Raw genomic sequence first — 15,838 nt, forward strand, 5'->3', positions numbered from 1 at the left:
GTCTGATTTAGGAGAGCTTCACTCTTGCTTTGGGTATCCTGAAGGGCAGAATTCATTATTCCCACTAAAAATTGTTCCTGTTAAATTTAGCACAGTGTCCAGAGGATGCACTAGTGGTGTGGGGGCCGGGATGCTGAGACACCCTGCAGCTGCCACTGCTTGGTTTTGGTGTCTATAATTGACTTAATCTTCTCACTGGGAAAATAAGGAGATAAGAAATGTTATCTCTCCAGCTGGGTGCGCTCTGAGCTTATACCAGCTTGAGCTCTGAGAAACTTGGCACTCTGGCACATCTTCTGAGCAATGTGGAGGAGAACAAGTATTACAAAATAATAAAACCCACAGTGACGTTATGTGGGATATTAAGTTTGAATGAAACTTTAAGATAAACCATGAGCTCCTAAACAATCCCCTCCCTCCCCCCGCCCCCCGCTTGGATAAATTTTCCTGTCACTCTGTTTGGATTATCATATGTTCTGGTAAAAAAAAATGTTTTTTTTGCATTTACAGAGCATTTTGATTTGTTTAAAGTTATTTTCCCAGTTTTTCTATTTACTACCTTACTGATTTTTGCTTTTACTCTTTTGTTTCTTTTCTATACTTTCTTTTGGATTATACTCTTCTTTCTGTAACATTTAGAACCTGAAATTTAATGCATCATTTAAATTGCTATTAATATTTAGGCTGCTAATTTTTTATTATTGACCGTGTCAATTGTAGTTTATCAGAATACATGGTGTTTCATTAATGTTTTGGTAGTATTCTCTTTTTTGCTTAATATCAATCATATTTTAAAAATTAAAAAAGATATATTTCCAAGGGAAGATGGCCCGTATCTCCCAGTGCTAGAGCCTCGTGCATGCAAGGCATGTTTGCTTTCATTGAGTTATAGACTGAGCCAAGAAGAGCCTTTTTGTTATTTTCCTTTTAAACTTTTCTAGTTTAACTGCATTGTGATTAGATAATATCGTGTCAATTCATTTATTCATTATTTATGTGTATGTATACAATGCATGTATTTCTGTGTGTGCAAAATTGCGCGTGCATGTGCAAGCATGTGCATGTGCGTGTGTGTATGTGTGCATATGTGTATGTTATGTGTGTGCACATGTGTGCATATGTCGGCACCATGGTACCTGTGTGAAGATCAGAGAACGACCTCAGCAATCAGTCCTTGTGACCTCCCATGTCTGAGACAGGGTCTCTTGGCCGTTCTTTCTCTGTGTTTGCTAGGCTCTCTGGCCTGTGAGCTCCCAGGAATTCCTTGTCTTTGCCCCCACCTCTCTTGAGGAACGTTGGGATCACAGATGCACCTCCATGTCCACCTTTTGCATGGGTTCTGAGGCAGATCGAAGCCCTCATACACACAGCGAGTGCTTTCACTCCCAGAGCAATCTCCTTGGCTCCATGTTTTATTACTATTATTATTATTATTCCTCACAATTATCCTGTAGAGGTTTTCTTTGTGATTTAATGAGTGGTAAGATAGAATGAATTGCAGTAGAGAATATGCATGTTCTGTCATCTGGTTGCAAAGTATGATGCAGACTTAGATCTCTTTATTTTAAAAGAACATAATTATCATGATCAACTACATAAGATAAGCTTTATGATACTGGGAATTTTAAGTGTACAACACAAGTGTCATTAGTTACATTCACAGTGCTATACAGCTGCCATTGGTATCTGCTTCCAAAACTTTCATCACTGCAAATGAATAGTTTGTAACCAGTGAGCAACAAGTCTCCATCTGCTTATTGACCTCTGGATTATCTTCTGTCTCTAGGATTTGCCTATTCTGGACTTGTCATGTAAGCAGAGTCAAACAGTATTCGTCCCTTTCATGGCTGGCTTCTTTATCGATGTTGACACAATGTTCTTAAGGTTTGCCAGTGCAGTGGTGTGTGTTAGAATTCAGTCCCTCTTTATGCCTAAAGAATGTTCCCAAGTGTGCACACTTCACACTTGGGTTATCCATTCTTCTGCTCCTGGACCTTTGGGCTAATTTCTCCTCTGGAACCATTGCTGAAGACAGTGTGATGGACATTAGCAGACAAAGCATCTCTTCAGGTCTCTGTGTCAACTTTTTTTTTGCATATGCACCTCTGAGTGGAATTGTTGAGCTCCATGGCAGGCAATTGCACATGTAGCTTTGTTAAGGAATTGTACCGTGCACTGCTATTTTCCATGGCAACTGCACGATTTTGCGTTTCTCCCAGCAATGCATGAGGGCTCCTGGTTGTTTATTTGGTTTTGTTTGTTTGTTTGATTGTTTTTCCAGCCTCACTATTTGTTTTTCTTTTAAAAATTAGGATAATCCTAGTGGGTGTGAGATTGTATATCATGTGTTTTTCATTTGCTTTCCCTAATAGTTAATGACGATCAGCCTTCATGTTTGAATTGAATACTTGATTATCTTCTTTAGAAAAAATGTCAGTTCAAAGCCTGTTCTGTTTTCTAAACTGTCTTTTGCTGTTGAGTCCAAGGTCTCTGTAGAAATTCTGAATATTAAGCCTGATTTGCAGACACTTTGACCGTTCTTTAAGTTGTATTTCATTTCTCTTCTAATAATCCTTTGGACACGAAAGCTTTTACTTTTGATGAAGTTCAATGATCTAGTTCTTATTTTTTTTAAAAATTTATTTATGTGTGGGGTACACTGTCTTCACACACCCCAGAAGAGGGCATCAGTCACCAGTATAGATGGTTGTGAGCCACCATGTGGTTGCTGGGAATTGAACTCAGGACCTCTGGAAGAGCGGTCAGTGCTCTTAACCACTGAGCCATCTCTCCAGCCTTGATCTTTTTTCAGTTGTTGTTCCTCATACCTGGAACATCCTACCTAAGAATCTACGCCAAGTTCTAAGTCACAAGGAGTCGATCTATATTTTTTCTAAGAGTTTTATAGTCTCAGCTTTTATATTTAGTTGTTTATAGTTCTGAGTGATTTTTTGTGCACGGTGTGAGGTAGGGAGTCAGCTGCATTCTTTTGTATATACAAATCCAGCACACCAGAAAATCTGTTATTGATCTTGATATACTCAGGTCTCTTGCAGCCATAGTAGAGAATGAGATAAAAGGAAAACTCAGTAATGGTGATTGTATCTTCAGATGGGATTTCATGCTAAATATCACATGGAATGATACACCTCTCTCAGTTGTATGTGCGAGACTGACACCTGGCCCTTCCATCCTAACCCCAGGCCTGGGACATAGGCTCTGGCTGGCCTTTTCTCTATTTATCTTTCCAGCTTCTATGGTTTTTCTTTGTCTTTCACTCTAACTCTTTTGAAGCAGTTACTATATATCTCATTTAAAATGTAAGTGTTACAATTTTGTTATGAAATGTGACTTTCAGGGTTGCAATATCTCTTATCTTGTTTAATGTTTTGGGGCTGGATTTTACTTTGCTATAAGGATCATAAACTATAGGTGAAAATCCAAGGTCCTGTCCACTCTCTAGTTTACATTTAATGAGTATGAAGCTCTACAGCTTTGGCGACAGTCAAAATTATTATGGTCACTAAGTTAAAAACATATTACTATACTTCTTAGTTCTGACTCAGTCACAGCCTCTGTTTACCTCAGTGTAGGAGAGTGGTAACATTTTTAAATTGTGCAAATATCTTCAACATGTTCACGTACGGATAAGCTACAAACCCAACCAATAGTTTACATGGTCAGGTCTGGGTAAGCTTCTGGGAGAAAGTTGCTACCTGTTAGGATTTGGGGTAACCTTTGGCTGAACACATCTCATACAGATTTGAAAGATGTGAGTTGGAGGAAGGCCAGATGGCTGAAGGAGGATTCAACTTATTCCACAAATTGAGAGTGTTTTAATAAGTTTCTGGGCTCCTTTTAACTGCCATAAGTTCTATGAGTGAAGGCAGTATTTCATTGCTTTATAAAATATAGTCTCTTTACAGTTTGTTTCTGTAATTCTTGCTATAACTCCATACCCTGAATTCCCTAAATTCAATAGTCACTGAGGATGCTTGAAACCCTAGACAGAGTACATTATTTCCTATACATACAGAAGAATTTAATTGATAAATTAAGCATGGCAAGAGCCATAATTGATAATTTATATATAATTATTACAGTATACTATAATAAAAGCTTCATGAATGTGATCTCTTTCTCAAAGTATCTTGCTAAATGGCACTCATCCTTCTTGGGTATGATAATAACCCCATGCCCATATGACGATAAGAGGAAGTCAATGCCACAGGCCTTGTGGGTATCATTTGGAGAGGGATACGTGGGACAGACAGTTCATAGCCCAGGAAGGATGATGGGAAATGACATGAGAGTTTATCATGCTACTCGGAACAGGATGCGATTTAAAACATACACAGGTTACTGCTGGAATTTTCTGTTTACTATTCAAGACCTGCTGTTGATCATGGGGGGGCTGAAACTGGATTAAAGGTACTGTTATGTTAACCAGGCTGTTTGCGTTCAAGCACTTAGGCAGTACTCAGACTACTGGCTTCCTTTTCCTCTAGCCCATTCTTGCGTCTGTGTTTGAGCATCTAGGAGAGACGCTGAAGGAAGGTGGAAATCAAACCCAGCTGGGGTTTGGCCTCACCTGCCCCTTCCCAGTGCACTCTGCTTCTCCTCACTGCACGTCAACTTCCGTGAATGGGGAAGAGAAAAGCGCATGCTGGCCCAGAAGGTCTCCTTCCTTTGTCTCCCTCTGAGGTGCTCAAAGGCATCAATAATAGTGTGGGAAAGCCCTGGCTGAACAGAACTTCGCAGTTTTCCTTGATACGGTCCACTGGGAGCCTTCACACAATGCCTTTGAAAGCACTCTGTCCGCCAACTGCTGCTTCAGGCAAACATGGAGGAAACCTCTGAGGAGTCCTCAGTGGGAAAGCCCTGCCCTGCCCCAGAAACTGCCCTAGTTCTCAGCCAGCAGGCTCCTCTGCAGAAGAGAAGCCCCCCTCAGGTTTTGATTTCCTTTTCCCTCTCCTTTCTGTCCTTAGGACCAGGGAAACTCTCAGCGGGGCTTGGCTTTCTAACTAGCTTCAATGCCTAGGTAGCTCACATTCCCTTGGTAAAGACAAAGTCTCTGCATGAGTCTCTTAGCTGTGACTTCCATTTGAGTTTAAGAAAAAAATAGATACTGGATATTTAGGTCTGTGTACTTGTTTCTAGTGTTTTGAGCCCAGGCTGGCCTCTGACTCATTATGTAACCCAGGCTGGCCTTAGTTGTTTGTTTGTTTTTGTCTTTTAAAAAATACTTATGCTTCCACTTCCCAAGAGCTGGCATTACAGGTTCAGTTCTTGTCAATCAGCCTGCTGCCCTGGAGCCCTTTGTCCCCCTTCTGCCCTAGGCTGGCTCCAGATCAGATTTACACAGATATCCTACCTCTCAATAGTGCCTGTTGGTTGATTTCAATTGAGTAGAAGTAGACCTGAGCCACCGAGATAAGAAGACCATAGGACATCAGCATTTGCGGTTGCAGTACAACCAAATGCTTGAAGTGAGGTGTCTAGAGGAGACTCGGCTCTAGATGGAGAGAAGGCCGGCCGGACACAGCAGGAGGTGTTCTACATATGAGTTTAATAGACCCCAAGTATGAAGCAGAGCGTGCATATTGCCCAGAATACTGTGGTTAGGCAGATCTATCCCAACAGGACCTGCAAGCCTTGGTGCATTTAGCTCACAGTGGCCCACTTAGAGTGACAACCAACCAGTGCTGGTGTGACCTTCACTTCACTTCTCTATAAAGGACTTGAGCACCTGTGGATTAGGAGTATCCAGAGGGTTCTGGGAACCCATGATGTATGGAGAGGTGACAGCAGACGTCTTTTACAGCATCCAATTTCTCTGCCCTAGCAGAGTATTCTCAGCTAATATTTTTTCTCCAATGCTTGCCCATGTCATTTTATATGAACTGAAAAACAAATCCATATGAGCCTGTTGGTTATTCTATTACATGATAACATCTTATTTAATGAATACCCTGTTGTATATTTAAGCGATTTGCTATGATAAATGTTCTTTCTCTGAGTATTCTTGCACGGGAATCCCTGTGCCTATCCCTGTTTGCTGTCTTCACCTGTAGGCTTAGCAGGAAAGTCTTTGGGGCTGCTGATATTGCTAAGCTGTTTGGTGTAGGTCAGATTCTGCCCAGGTGCTGAGTACCCGATCCCCTGGACTGGTACCAAGACTGAAGATTACCTCTGCCTTTTGGTAGCTTAAAATCATATAACATTTGAGAATTTCTCAGTGATTCCTTTGGTTGGTTGTTTCTGCTAAGGTTTTTGTGTTTCTTTGCTTTCATTCTCCTCTTCTTGGAACATTTGGGGTTTTCCTGGTTTCTAAAGAACTCCAATATTATGCTATTTTTAAAGTATGAACTGAGTTACCCAAAATACTTTAATTTTTAATGAAGCTGCAATGGCCAGGCTTTTTAAAAATAATGTAACCCCATTATCGTTTCCCAACCCTGGCATGGGGCTATACATTCTCAGGGGACTACATCAATGCTTATTAATGAGAGAATGATCTATTATCTAAATATGCCATTGATTGATGTACAGGGTTGATTAGTAAAGTAACATGAGAATATTTTTTTTCTTGACCATTAGGATAAGGAAAACTTTTATAATGAATTGTTCTAGGGAGGCAAGCTATATGATAAATATCATGCCACATCTGTGGCCTTAGATTGGCAGCTCGTCACAGAGGACAGATGTTCTCAACTGAAGCGAAAGTTCACACCGAGTGTGCTGGACACTCCTGCACCCTCCGAACCTTGGCGGCTGAGGCAGGGAGATCATGAATCTGAGGCTGGGGCCGCAGATTGAGACTGAACCTCAAAATAGACAAAGAAACAAACAATGAAAACAATAGTACAGCTCAGATGTTTTTTCAAGTCATGCAGTATTTTATACATACAAACTGTGAAGTCACAGTGTCCCCACTCATCATTTCATTAAGGAAATAATAAAGCAGCAGTGTGGTTGAGGCCTCTGCAGACCCTTGTTCATCTCTCTCCGCTTCCTCTCCAGAAGTGCATGATTTAAACACAGGGCATACAAGTTTCACAACTGAAACATTGTGTGTAAGTTTTAGAGCTTTTACAAATGTGACTATTGGTGTTTTGATTGCAACATTATTTATTCGGTGTTATGCTTCTGGGATTGAAGCATCTTAATAATGTGGGGGCTGATCTATTCTGTGGAAAATCACAACTTAGTTATCTGTCCATCATCATCCTAATATTTTGTGTTTGTACACACTGCTGGGAATTTGTTCATCACCTCCTCTTGTGTAAATGTGCAAGCTTCTGAAGGTAGTGATGAGATTGTTCCAACATCGGGATGTGTGCCTTCTCCTTTTCTAGAAGCTGCCAAATTGCTTTTCGTGGTTTAAGGTAATACAGAAATACTTGCATTTTCCCTGCGGAAGTTTTGCAAAAATTATGCCAGTTATTATTTTTGATTGCTGGAGGGCAAGAACTGCTCCAAGGGGGAACACTCATTCCCGCCTGCATCTTTTTAAAAAACAGATTAAAACACTAAGGATCTTGCCCAGGCTTAATAGCAAGCGGCAAAGACCTAGTCAACTGTCTTCAAACCTCTCAGCAGCAGTCCAAGCTCCAGGTGGTAGCAAGAGACAAGCTATACTATGTTTAAAATGATATCAAGACAGCAGCCAAAGAAGGGGGTGGGGGCGAGCCTTAGGCGGGTGCTGCTGTTCCATGGTATGGTAGAACGAGCAGATGGTGACTGGATTTATCTAGCATCCACTAATGAGTCTGACCAAAGTCCATTCCAGGCTCTGTATGCACCTCGTTTAGGTCCGTCCCTTTCTGCCTGTTTCACTGTGGAGGTTTGTTGTTCATACCTTCATGCACTTTTAAAGTTTCTTTTAGCCTAGGACAGGCGACTTGCCACAGAAAGGTCAAATAAATTTTTTAGAAGCAATAATGGATGCAACTTGTACATGTGAATTATAATTGCAACACTTTAATCCCCATTCTAAGTGCCAAAGTTTCAGGATTAATTTGTTGCATGTGTTGGTAACATGACACTCTATCTTCCGAGTGGATTCATTGCCCGAGGGCCCTCATTTGCTAATGAGTAATTGTTGCAATTTTCAGAGAAAATGCTACTGGTATAATCATGTTTGAGCATTTATCAAATATGACGTGAGCCCAGTTAGGAGAAACGTTAACGTCCTTAGCCTGCAAATAAAAGCCAAGCATTCATCTCCTGCATGGTAATTTCCCTAGGCTGGTCACCTTCATTATCATTTGGAACAACCGGTGAGCTGTAGGTAGCTGCACAGGTCTGTAGGTAGTACCTGTGGGTAGGAGCAGGTTTTAGCACTGATAGTCTGTAGCCTTGTTCCTATTGCCTGTTGTCACTCAGGCCCGTTTTGGAAGTAGGCAGGGGTGGAAGAGAAAGCCACTTCATCAGGAATGCATCTCTGTGTGCACACGTCATGGACAACACTGACATGCTAATTACAGCTCTAGTCAGAGCCTTTCCTCTTTCTGCATTTTGTTATTTTGTTTGCAAACACTCAATTATTTCCATCCTGCGGTCTGGAGGAAAAAAGAAAAAGCAAATCCAAGGGAGTTGATCAGTAGTTTCTGCAAGTCCTGCTGCCTACCTGTCTCCTCTGTTGTGGTTTTGATTCCTGGCAGGTTGGATTTTGAACTCTGCTTGCTTCCCTATTTAGTTATACTTTTAGATTCATTTGTTATTAGTGTGTATGTGTGTGTGTGTGTGTGTGTGTGTGTTTTACCTTCATGTATACATGCATGCAGTGCTCACAGAGGCCAGATGAGGGCGCCAAATCTCCCAGAACTTGCGTGTATGTGAACTGCCATGTGGGTGCTGGGACCCAATCCTGGGCCCTCTGCAAGAGCAACTAGTGCTTGTAACTGCTGAGCCACCTCTCCAGCCCCTAGTTATCTTTTTAATCCTACTTATCTGTGGACCAGTGGTTGAGATTCCATAGGTATATCAAGGAGTTCAGCCTTGTCTAAAGTGGGATATAAAAATAGCACCTTGTGGCTGTCTAGATTGCACAAACTGATGCCCCACGCACTTGTGGCATGTGCTGCGTCATCTGAGACCACTTAGACTATGCAGCAGCCTGGGACCTGGACATAGAGAATCTTGGGATTGACCAGTCAATGAAAGAGTGAACATTGTGGTTTCCTGAGCAAGAAGAGGAACTGGGTTCTTAAGTCAAAACCAAGCTTTGTTCTGGAGCAGCAGAAGTTAATAAAAATGTTTGAAGAGTGGAATAAAAATCTCATACTGGTGAGGATATGCCTGTTCTTTTGGTGAAATCCCGTTTGCCTGGTTTTGTTTTTGTTTCCTGGGATTGTAGGGTCATGTAAATTAGCTGGGTTGGTAGCCCAAACAACCTGCAGTCTCAGTACTTGGAAGGCTAAGGAACAATTTCAGAAGTTCAAGGTCAACCTGATTTACAGAGTAAGTTTGAGGCCAGCCAGGGCTACAGAGCAAGAAATCCTGTCCTAAACAAAATAAAATAACAATACTTTCCCCCAAAAAGAAAATACCAAAGCTAATAATAAAGTAATAAAACAAGATGTTTAAAATCACTGCTTACTCTGGCGTCTTTTAGAGATTCCCATGTGTTTCTTTTGTGAGTTTCTGAGATTGGGGGTTTTGTTTGTTCATTTTTTATTCTATTTTTTTTTTTTCTGGTTCTGGGGATTGAACCTAGAAATTCACACAAGGGCTCAGCTCATCAGCTCTTAAATTTGGGTTTCCATGTGGGTTATTTTTATACAGCGAGGTCGATCTACTTGCTGTGTCTCGCATAGAAAGGTCCAGCTTTCCTGGTACCTTTTTTTGGAACAGGCTGTCCCTTCTCCCTTGCATGTCTGGCACCTTTGTTAAGAATCAGTTGGCTGTAGATGCTGGTTACCTGTCAGCAGATGAATGGAGAAAGAAAGCATGGCTCTCTGTGTACAACGCAGTGCCATCCAACCATAAAGAATAACACAACCCTGTCATTTTTGGCAAAACAGGTGGAGCTGGAGGACACTGTGTTAAGTAAAACAGGACAAACCAAACGACAAGCACCTCAACAGCCCATCTCACACCCAGAGCAGCTAGTGTTGACTGGAATGTCAAGCAGTGGGGTAGAGTGGTCAAAAGGCACTTCAATTTCTTCGGGACACGTGGTATGAAATGAAATACCACACTAGACTCCCATTATGTGTGCACTTAACACATTCTAATCAAAAAGGACATAAATTCAAACACAAATGGCAGGATGGGAGACACGAGAATGATGGCACAGTCTGGTGACTGGTGCAAGGCTGCTCCTGGTTTCATCCCAGCACAAAAGGACAGCACAAAGCGCAGGCATGTGGATATAAAGTCTGTGACTAAGGTCTCTTCCTCTTTCCCTACCATCCCCCCACCCCCAAACACGCACTTGTAGTCCATGGAAAAATAAGGAAATTCAGAAAGGCCTTAGGTTATCTCAAGAACAACCTAGCCTACTTTTGGAAATAGAATCTCATTATAGCACATCCATTTCCTCGTGCAGTTGACTGTGCCTGATCAGCACGCAGTGCTAAGGATCATGCAGCTGATTTGTATTATTTTAGGTATTTATTTATTTGTGTGTGTGTGTGTGTGTGTGTGTGTACGTGGCCTGTACTGCAATTCTAAACAGTGTTGGATTACTTAGGGGTGATGCAGCAAACATTTTAAATTGACTCATAAGCAGACAGAGCAGCTTCTAGTTGGTCACTAAGCATACAGGGGCCCAGTGGTAGCGACCAGTGGTAATCGGCTGGGACAAACCACAAAGGAGCAGAGAAGTTAACATGTAGCGTTTGGTCCCATTACACTGCTTCAGCCCTGACTAGGACGGATTGCTCCCCTCCCCAGGGACACTGCCTGGTGGCTCTCAAGGAATCTAGAAGCTCAGTGCTGTACCTCCCAGGTCTCTCATGTTGGGCTATGGAAGTAGCAAAGCAATGCCCCGTCCAACCAAGGCTGGTATAAGTCAAAGAGCAAATGCGAATATTCGCTTAGTTTCACTACCGATTTTCGAAGTTAAGTTTAGGTCTGATGGGAGATCTTTTAAGTAGACTCGTGTTGTACAGAGCTAGCATCCTAGCAAAGCAACTTTGATCTTCATGCTGGTGGAAGACCACAGGATCAGGCTTAGTAAGTATGGACCTTCCTGCACAGGAAGAGGAGGTAGCAGCGTTACTGGACTCCACCTGAGATTTTCCCTGTCCTGGTCATTCCTCTTTATGCCTTTCCTGAGCACATGTGATCTGAGCACATGGGGTCCAGGGAGGGACTAGATACATAGGCTCAAGGAAGTTAACAGAGGGGAACACCATCTGTTTGACAATGGAGAAGCCATCATCCAGGCTGGGGAAGACTCCCTGGTGTGGCTGTTCTGGGATCACCCAGGCTTCTCTAGGCACCCCTCACATGCTCTGTAAGTAAGCTCAGTGGTTTTCCTAGTTGGAGTGTGCCTTAGTTTGTCATTAGGACCTTATGAGTAAGGGAGGGGCATTGTTTATGTTTCTCTAGGGGAGAAATTCCCTTGGCAAAATTTTAAAGGGTTTTCTAACACACTCTAAACGTCTTATTCCTGAGCTCATGGTGGAGACTGGGAAAGGTACTTTGAATTATGATGCTACATGATGGCTGTAAGACATATAGAAAGAATGCTTTGAGAAACCTAGTCGGTTAGGTTTTCTTTTGTAAAGGGTTTAAATATTTCCTTTTCTTGTGTGTGTATATGAGAGTTTTGCTTATATGAATCAATGTACAGCACGTATATGCAGTGTGTGCAGAAGCCAGATGAGGGCATCAGATTCCTTGGCACTGGAGTTCCAGATGGTTCTGAGTTGCCATGTGAATGCTGATAATTGAACCCAGCGGGGTCCTCTGAAAGAACAGTAAGCACTCTTAACTGCCAAGCTGACTTGCCAGGCCTGTCTACAGCATTTTAACTCCAAGTGTTTTGATGTAAGAAGTCTTTGTGCTGTACAGTCTTCTATGAAGATATCAGTGGGAATGAATGAATTCATGAGTGGATGATGCTTATAAGAAGTCCCAGGAAGATTCAGAGAGACATTGTCTGCCCAGTGATTTATGCTCAGATTGGAGACAAAATCCATAAGACACATAAGTACAACAGAATGGGCAGATGGGTGTCATGGGAAATGAAATTGGTCACATGACTGCTAAGATGTCTTCTGTCTTCCACTCATGCTTTCCTAGTACAACCCTGTAGGAAGAAAGCCTACCCCTTCCAGTGCCCTAGAAGGCGACGTACCCACTGTGTTTGTATGCCAAACTGAGAAAATAAGAACGATACTAGCTACCACTGACTTGGGCTCAACCCATTACACATGCTGTCTCATGGTCCTCACGTTGGCCCTAGTAGATATTACTCCCTAGTTTGTACGGGAGGAAACTGAGTGCTGCCTGTGCCCTGGACTACTCACTGCCAGACCCTACCAGCCCTTGGGTGTTAGAGGTGAGGTGGCACAGAGTCAATGACACAGGCTGTAGGGGCAGGTGAGAAACATGGCAGGAAGCTCATCTGAATGAACACTGCCGCAAGCTCCACCCACGCCCCATTGGTCCCAAGAAAGTATCACTTCTAAACAGCAGTTCCTGATTGGCTGCCATTGTCTGCACCAGTAATCCTTGGTCTCTCAGACAGTCCTCAATTAGGCTTCCTGCAGGGGATGCTTTTGCAGCTGTGTGGGCCCCTGGCCTTTACATAGTGGTGGCCCTGCTGTTCCTGCTACAACTGAGGAAAGTTAGGCAACTTGCAATGTCCCAGGACTCAGAAGTAGAGGTGAGGTCAGGATTTATGCAGTGGCAAAGCAGTTATCAAGCATCAGGTGTCTCCAGGGGATCAATATTGTGGTGGATTTTTTTCATTTTTTTCTTGACTGGAAAGGCTAAGTTGGAGCCAGAATGCCCTGAAGCATGATAGAAGTGAATCTAGGGACCTGAAGGACCTCATAGACTTCAGGGATCATGAAGGCAGTGGTTAGGGAGGCTTCTTGAGGCAACTTTATCCCAATCTCTGTGTGTGCAGCATATGTCCATGTCTTGGTGTGTGCAGCATATGTCCATGTCTTGGTGTGTGCAGCATATGTCCATGCTCTTGGTGTGTGCAGCGTATGTCCATGCTCTTGGTGTGTGCAGTGTATGTTCATGCTCTTGGTGTGTGCAGCATATGTCCATGCTCTTGGTGTGTGCAGCGTATGTCCATGCTCTTGGTGTGTGCAGCATATGTCCATGCTCTTGGTGTGTGCAGCGTATGTTCATGCTCTTGGTGTGTGCAGCATATGTCCATGCTCTTGGTGTGTGCAGCGTGTGTTCATGCTCTTGGTGTGTGCAGCGTATGTCCATGCTCTTGGTGTGTGCAGCGTATGTCCATGCTCTTGGTGTGTGCAGCATATGTCCACGTCTTGGTGTGTATGTCCATGCTCTTGGTGTGTGCAGCGTATGTTCATGCTCTTGGTGTGTGCAGCGTATGTTCATGCTCTTGGTGTGTGCAGCGTATGTTCATGTCTTGGTGCAGCTATTGCTAGCCTAACTCTGGGGCCACCTCAGCTTGTGTGGATTGTGAGTCAAGGTGTGAAAGGAAGTGGCAGGCTGTGAGATTGATCTGTGGCCTGTCAGTGAGCTTGACTCAATTTCAGGAAGCTAGCAGTGGATGAATGTGAGATTTCATTGTGTATTAACACCCCAGAGACAAATCCATGCCTCCTGTTCTCTAGCCAGGAATATTGTGTCGCAGGCTTCATTGTCTAAGATTTTCTGTAAATGATTTTTTTCACAACTTATTGTGAGATATATTTTATTATTACTGTGCTTCAGAGATTGAAAAAAAATAAAGTGTATGCCCCTCTCTCTTTGGAAGATGTAGACTTTACTTATATCTAATCATGCCATCCCTACCCTTCCTAGCCTTTCCCAAAACCTCCTGGTTCCCTTATGTATCAGTCAGCTTCTGTTGCTGTAACAAAAATCCCTGACATAAAAACGGAGGAAAGGCAACCTTCTTGCTCCCATGATGTGAGCTGTTGTACTCTGCTACGTCTTCACATCATAATGGATGGCACTTTTAAGACTGTGAGCCAAAATGGACCACTCTTCTCCTGATTTGTGTCAGAGAAGTCTCAATATTTTTTATATACCTTTTATTTTTTATTTTATTTATTTTATTTTTATTTTTTATATACATTTTATTTGAATGTCTGAGTCGATATCTTATTGCTGTGAAGAGACAGACACCATGACCAAAGCAACTCTTATAAAAGAAAGCATTTCATTGGAGTCTTGCTTACAAGTTTAGAGGTCAGTCCATTATCATCATGATGGGGACCATGGCTGCACACAGGCAGACATGGAGCTGAAGAAGTAGCTGAAAGTTCTATATCCTGATACACAGGCAGAGAGAGGAGGAGCAGGGTACTGGGTCTGGGTTGGAGTGGGCTTGCTAACCCTCAAAGCCCACCCTCAGTGACAGATACACTTCCTTCAGCAAGGCCACACCCACTCTAATACAGCCTCAATTCCTAACCTTTCTCAAACAGTACCACTGTCTGATGACTAAGTATTCAAATTTATGGGCATCTGAGGTTCATTGCTTTTCAAACTATCTACAAGGACAAGAACTCCAGGGAAGAGGGATCTTGTTGACTCTGGTTCTTGCTCTACACCTATACTTAGACCTTGGCATGTACACAAGATAGAATCCTTGGGCACCTCTTCCCCAAACCTGTACGCTGACGTATTCTACTCTCAAGTGAACCCCAAGCCTCAGCTCTTCAAACGCTTCTGTATCATCACTAAGACAGTGTTAACACTGTGCAATACGTTTTGCACAGAGGATTACAGAAAACAAACTTAGTTGACACAGGTTAGTGCTGAAGGATTCCCAGAATAAGGAACTGGGGTTGAGGGCAAGTTCCCAAGCCACAGCCTAGACCTTCCAACTCCCTGGCGATCTGGTGCCCTGCATGTCACCTGCACAGAGGTGCTTCCTGGATGCTGCCATTCCCAACATCGATAGACACACCAAAAGTTTTGAAGGCCACCTGTAAATCCCTGAGCCATAAGTGCTGCCATCTTCCCTCCAGACCTGCCTCTCTTCTTCCTCCTGGCCTCTTTTCTCTTCCCACTAGTAGCCTGTGACACCCCTCTGCAGATCTAGCTTCCATTGCCTGGAGAATTTATTTGACCCCAAACCCAGCACACAGGTTGAGGGTAGATGTCAGACTGGAAGCAACTGGGGACAGTGCTGAGATCTTGGATCACTGAGCAGACAGAGGAGGGAGGGGTGGAGAGGTAGGGTGCTGACACCTTCTAGAGTAGAGTATAAGAGAGGCAGAACTCTGGTCCCCAGGGCGAATGGTATCTCCTAGAAAGGACTCATGCACCTTGGAATAAGGAATACTTGGAACAGAATACTCCCTGTCAGACCCAGAGAATGCAGAGGTTGCAGGGCATCCTTGGACTCTGAGCACTGCCGGATTGTCCCTGGTGAAGGGTGCTTACCTCCAGAGCTTGCTCCTCTGTGGCCACCCTTCCTCCCTGTAGAGCTGTCCTCAGGGACTCTTGAATCTGGAGTATGTTTGCCCAGAGTCTCAGAAGTGCAAGCTCCTCCGCCCCCACCCCTGCCACCAACACCACACCTTACTATTCTAAATACATATCTCAAGCCAAAGCTGCTAACGAGGTTGGAGAAAGAAACGGGTAAAAGGAAGACAGTGGTGGCGATGAAGGAGCTGAGCCAGCAAATCCAAGAAAATAAATGCCGGTGGGACAGGCTGCT

General features: G+C 43.2%; 2 protein-coding genes across 3 annotated transcripts in view; both read left to right on the forward strand.

Moving 5' to 3' along the window:
* Kif26b (kinesin family member 26B) overlaps window positions 1-15,838 on the forward strand; it is a 428,644-nt gene that overhangs the window by 222,695 nt on the left and 190,111 nt on the right. The gene's annotated exons all lie outside the window — the stretch shown is intronic.
* The window catches only part of LOC117721677 (uncharacterized), a 28,214-nt gene continuing 27,813 nt past the window's right edge, over window positions 15,438-15,838 (forward strand). The window contains 1 exon segment of the mRNA XM_076913781.1: window positions 15,438-15,837. Coding sequence (XP_076769896.1) covers window positions 15,438-15,837 — 400 coding nt within the window.

This window comes from Arvicanthis niloticus, chromosome 16 (assembly GCF_011762505.2).
Source record: "Arvicanthis niloticus isolate mArvNil1 chromosome 16, mArvNil1.pat.X, whole genome shotgun sequence".
Lineage (NCBI taxonomy): Eukaryota > Metazoa > Chordata > Mammalia > Rodentia > Muridae > Arvicanthis > Arvicanthis niloticus.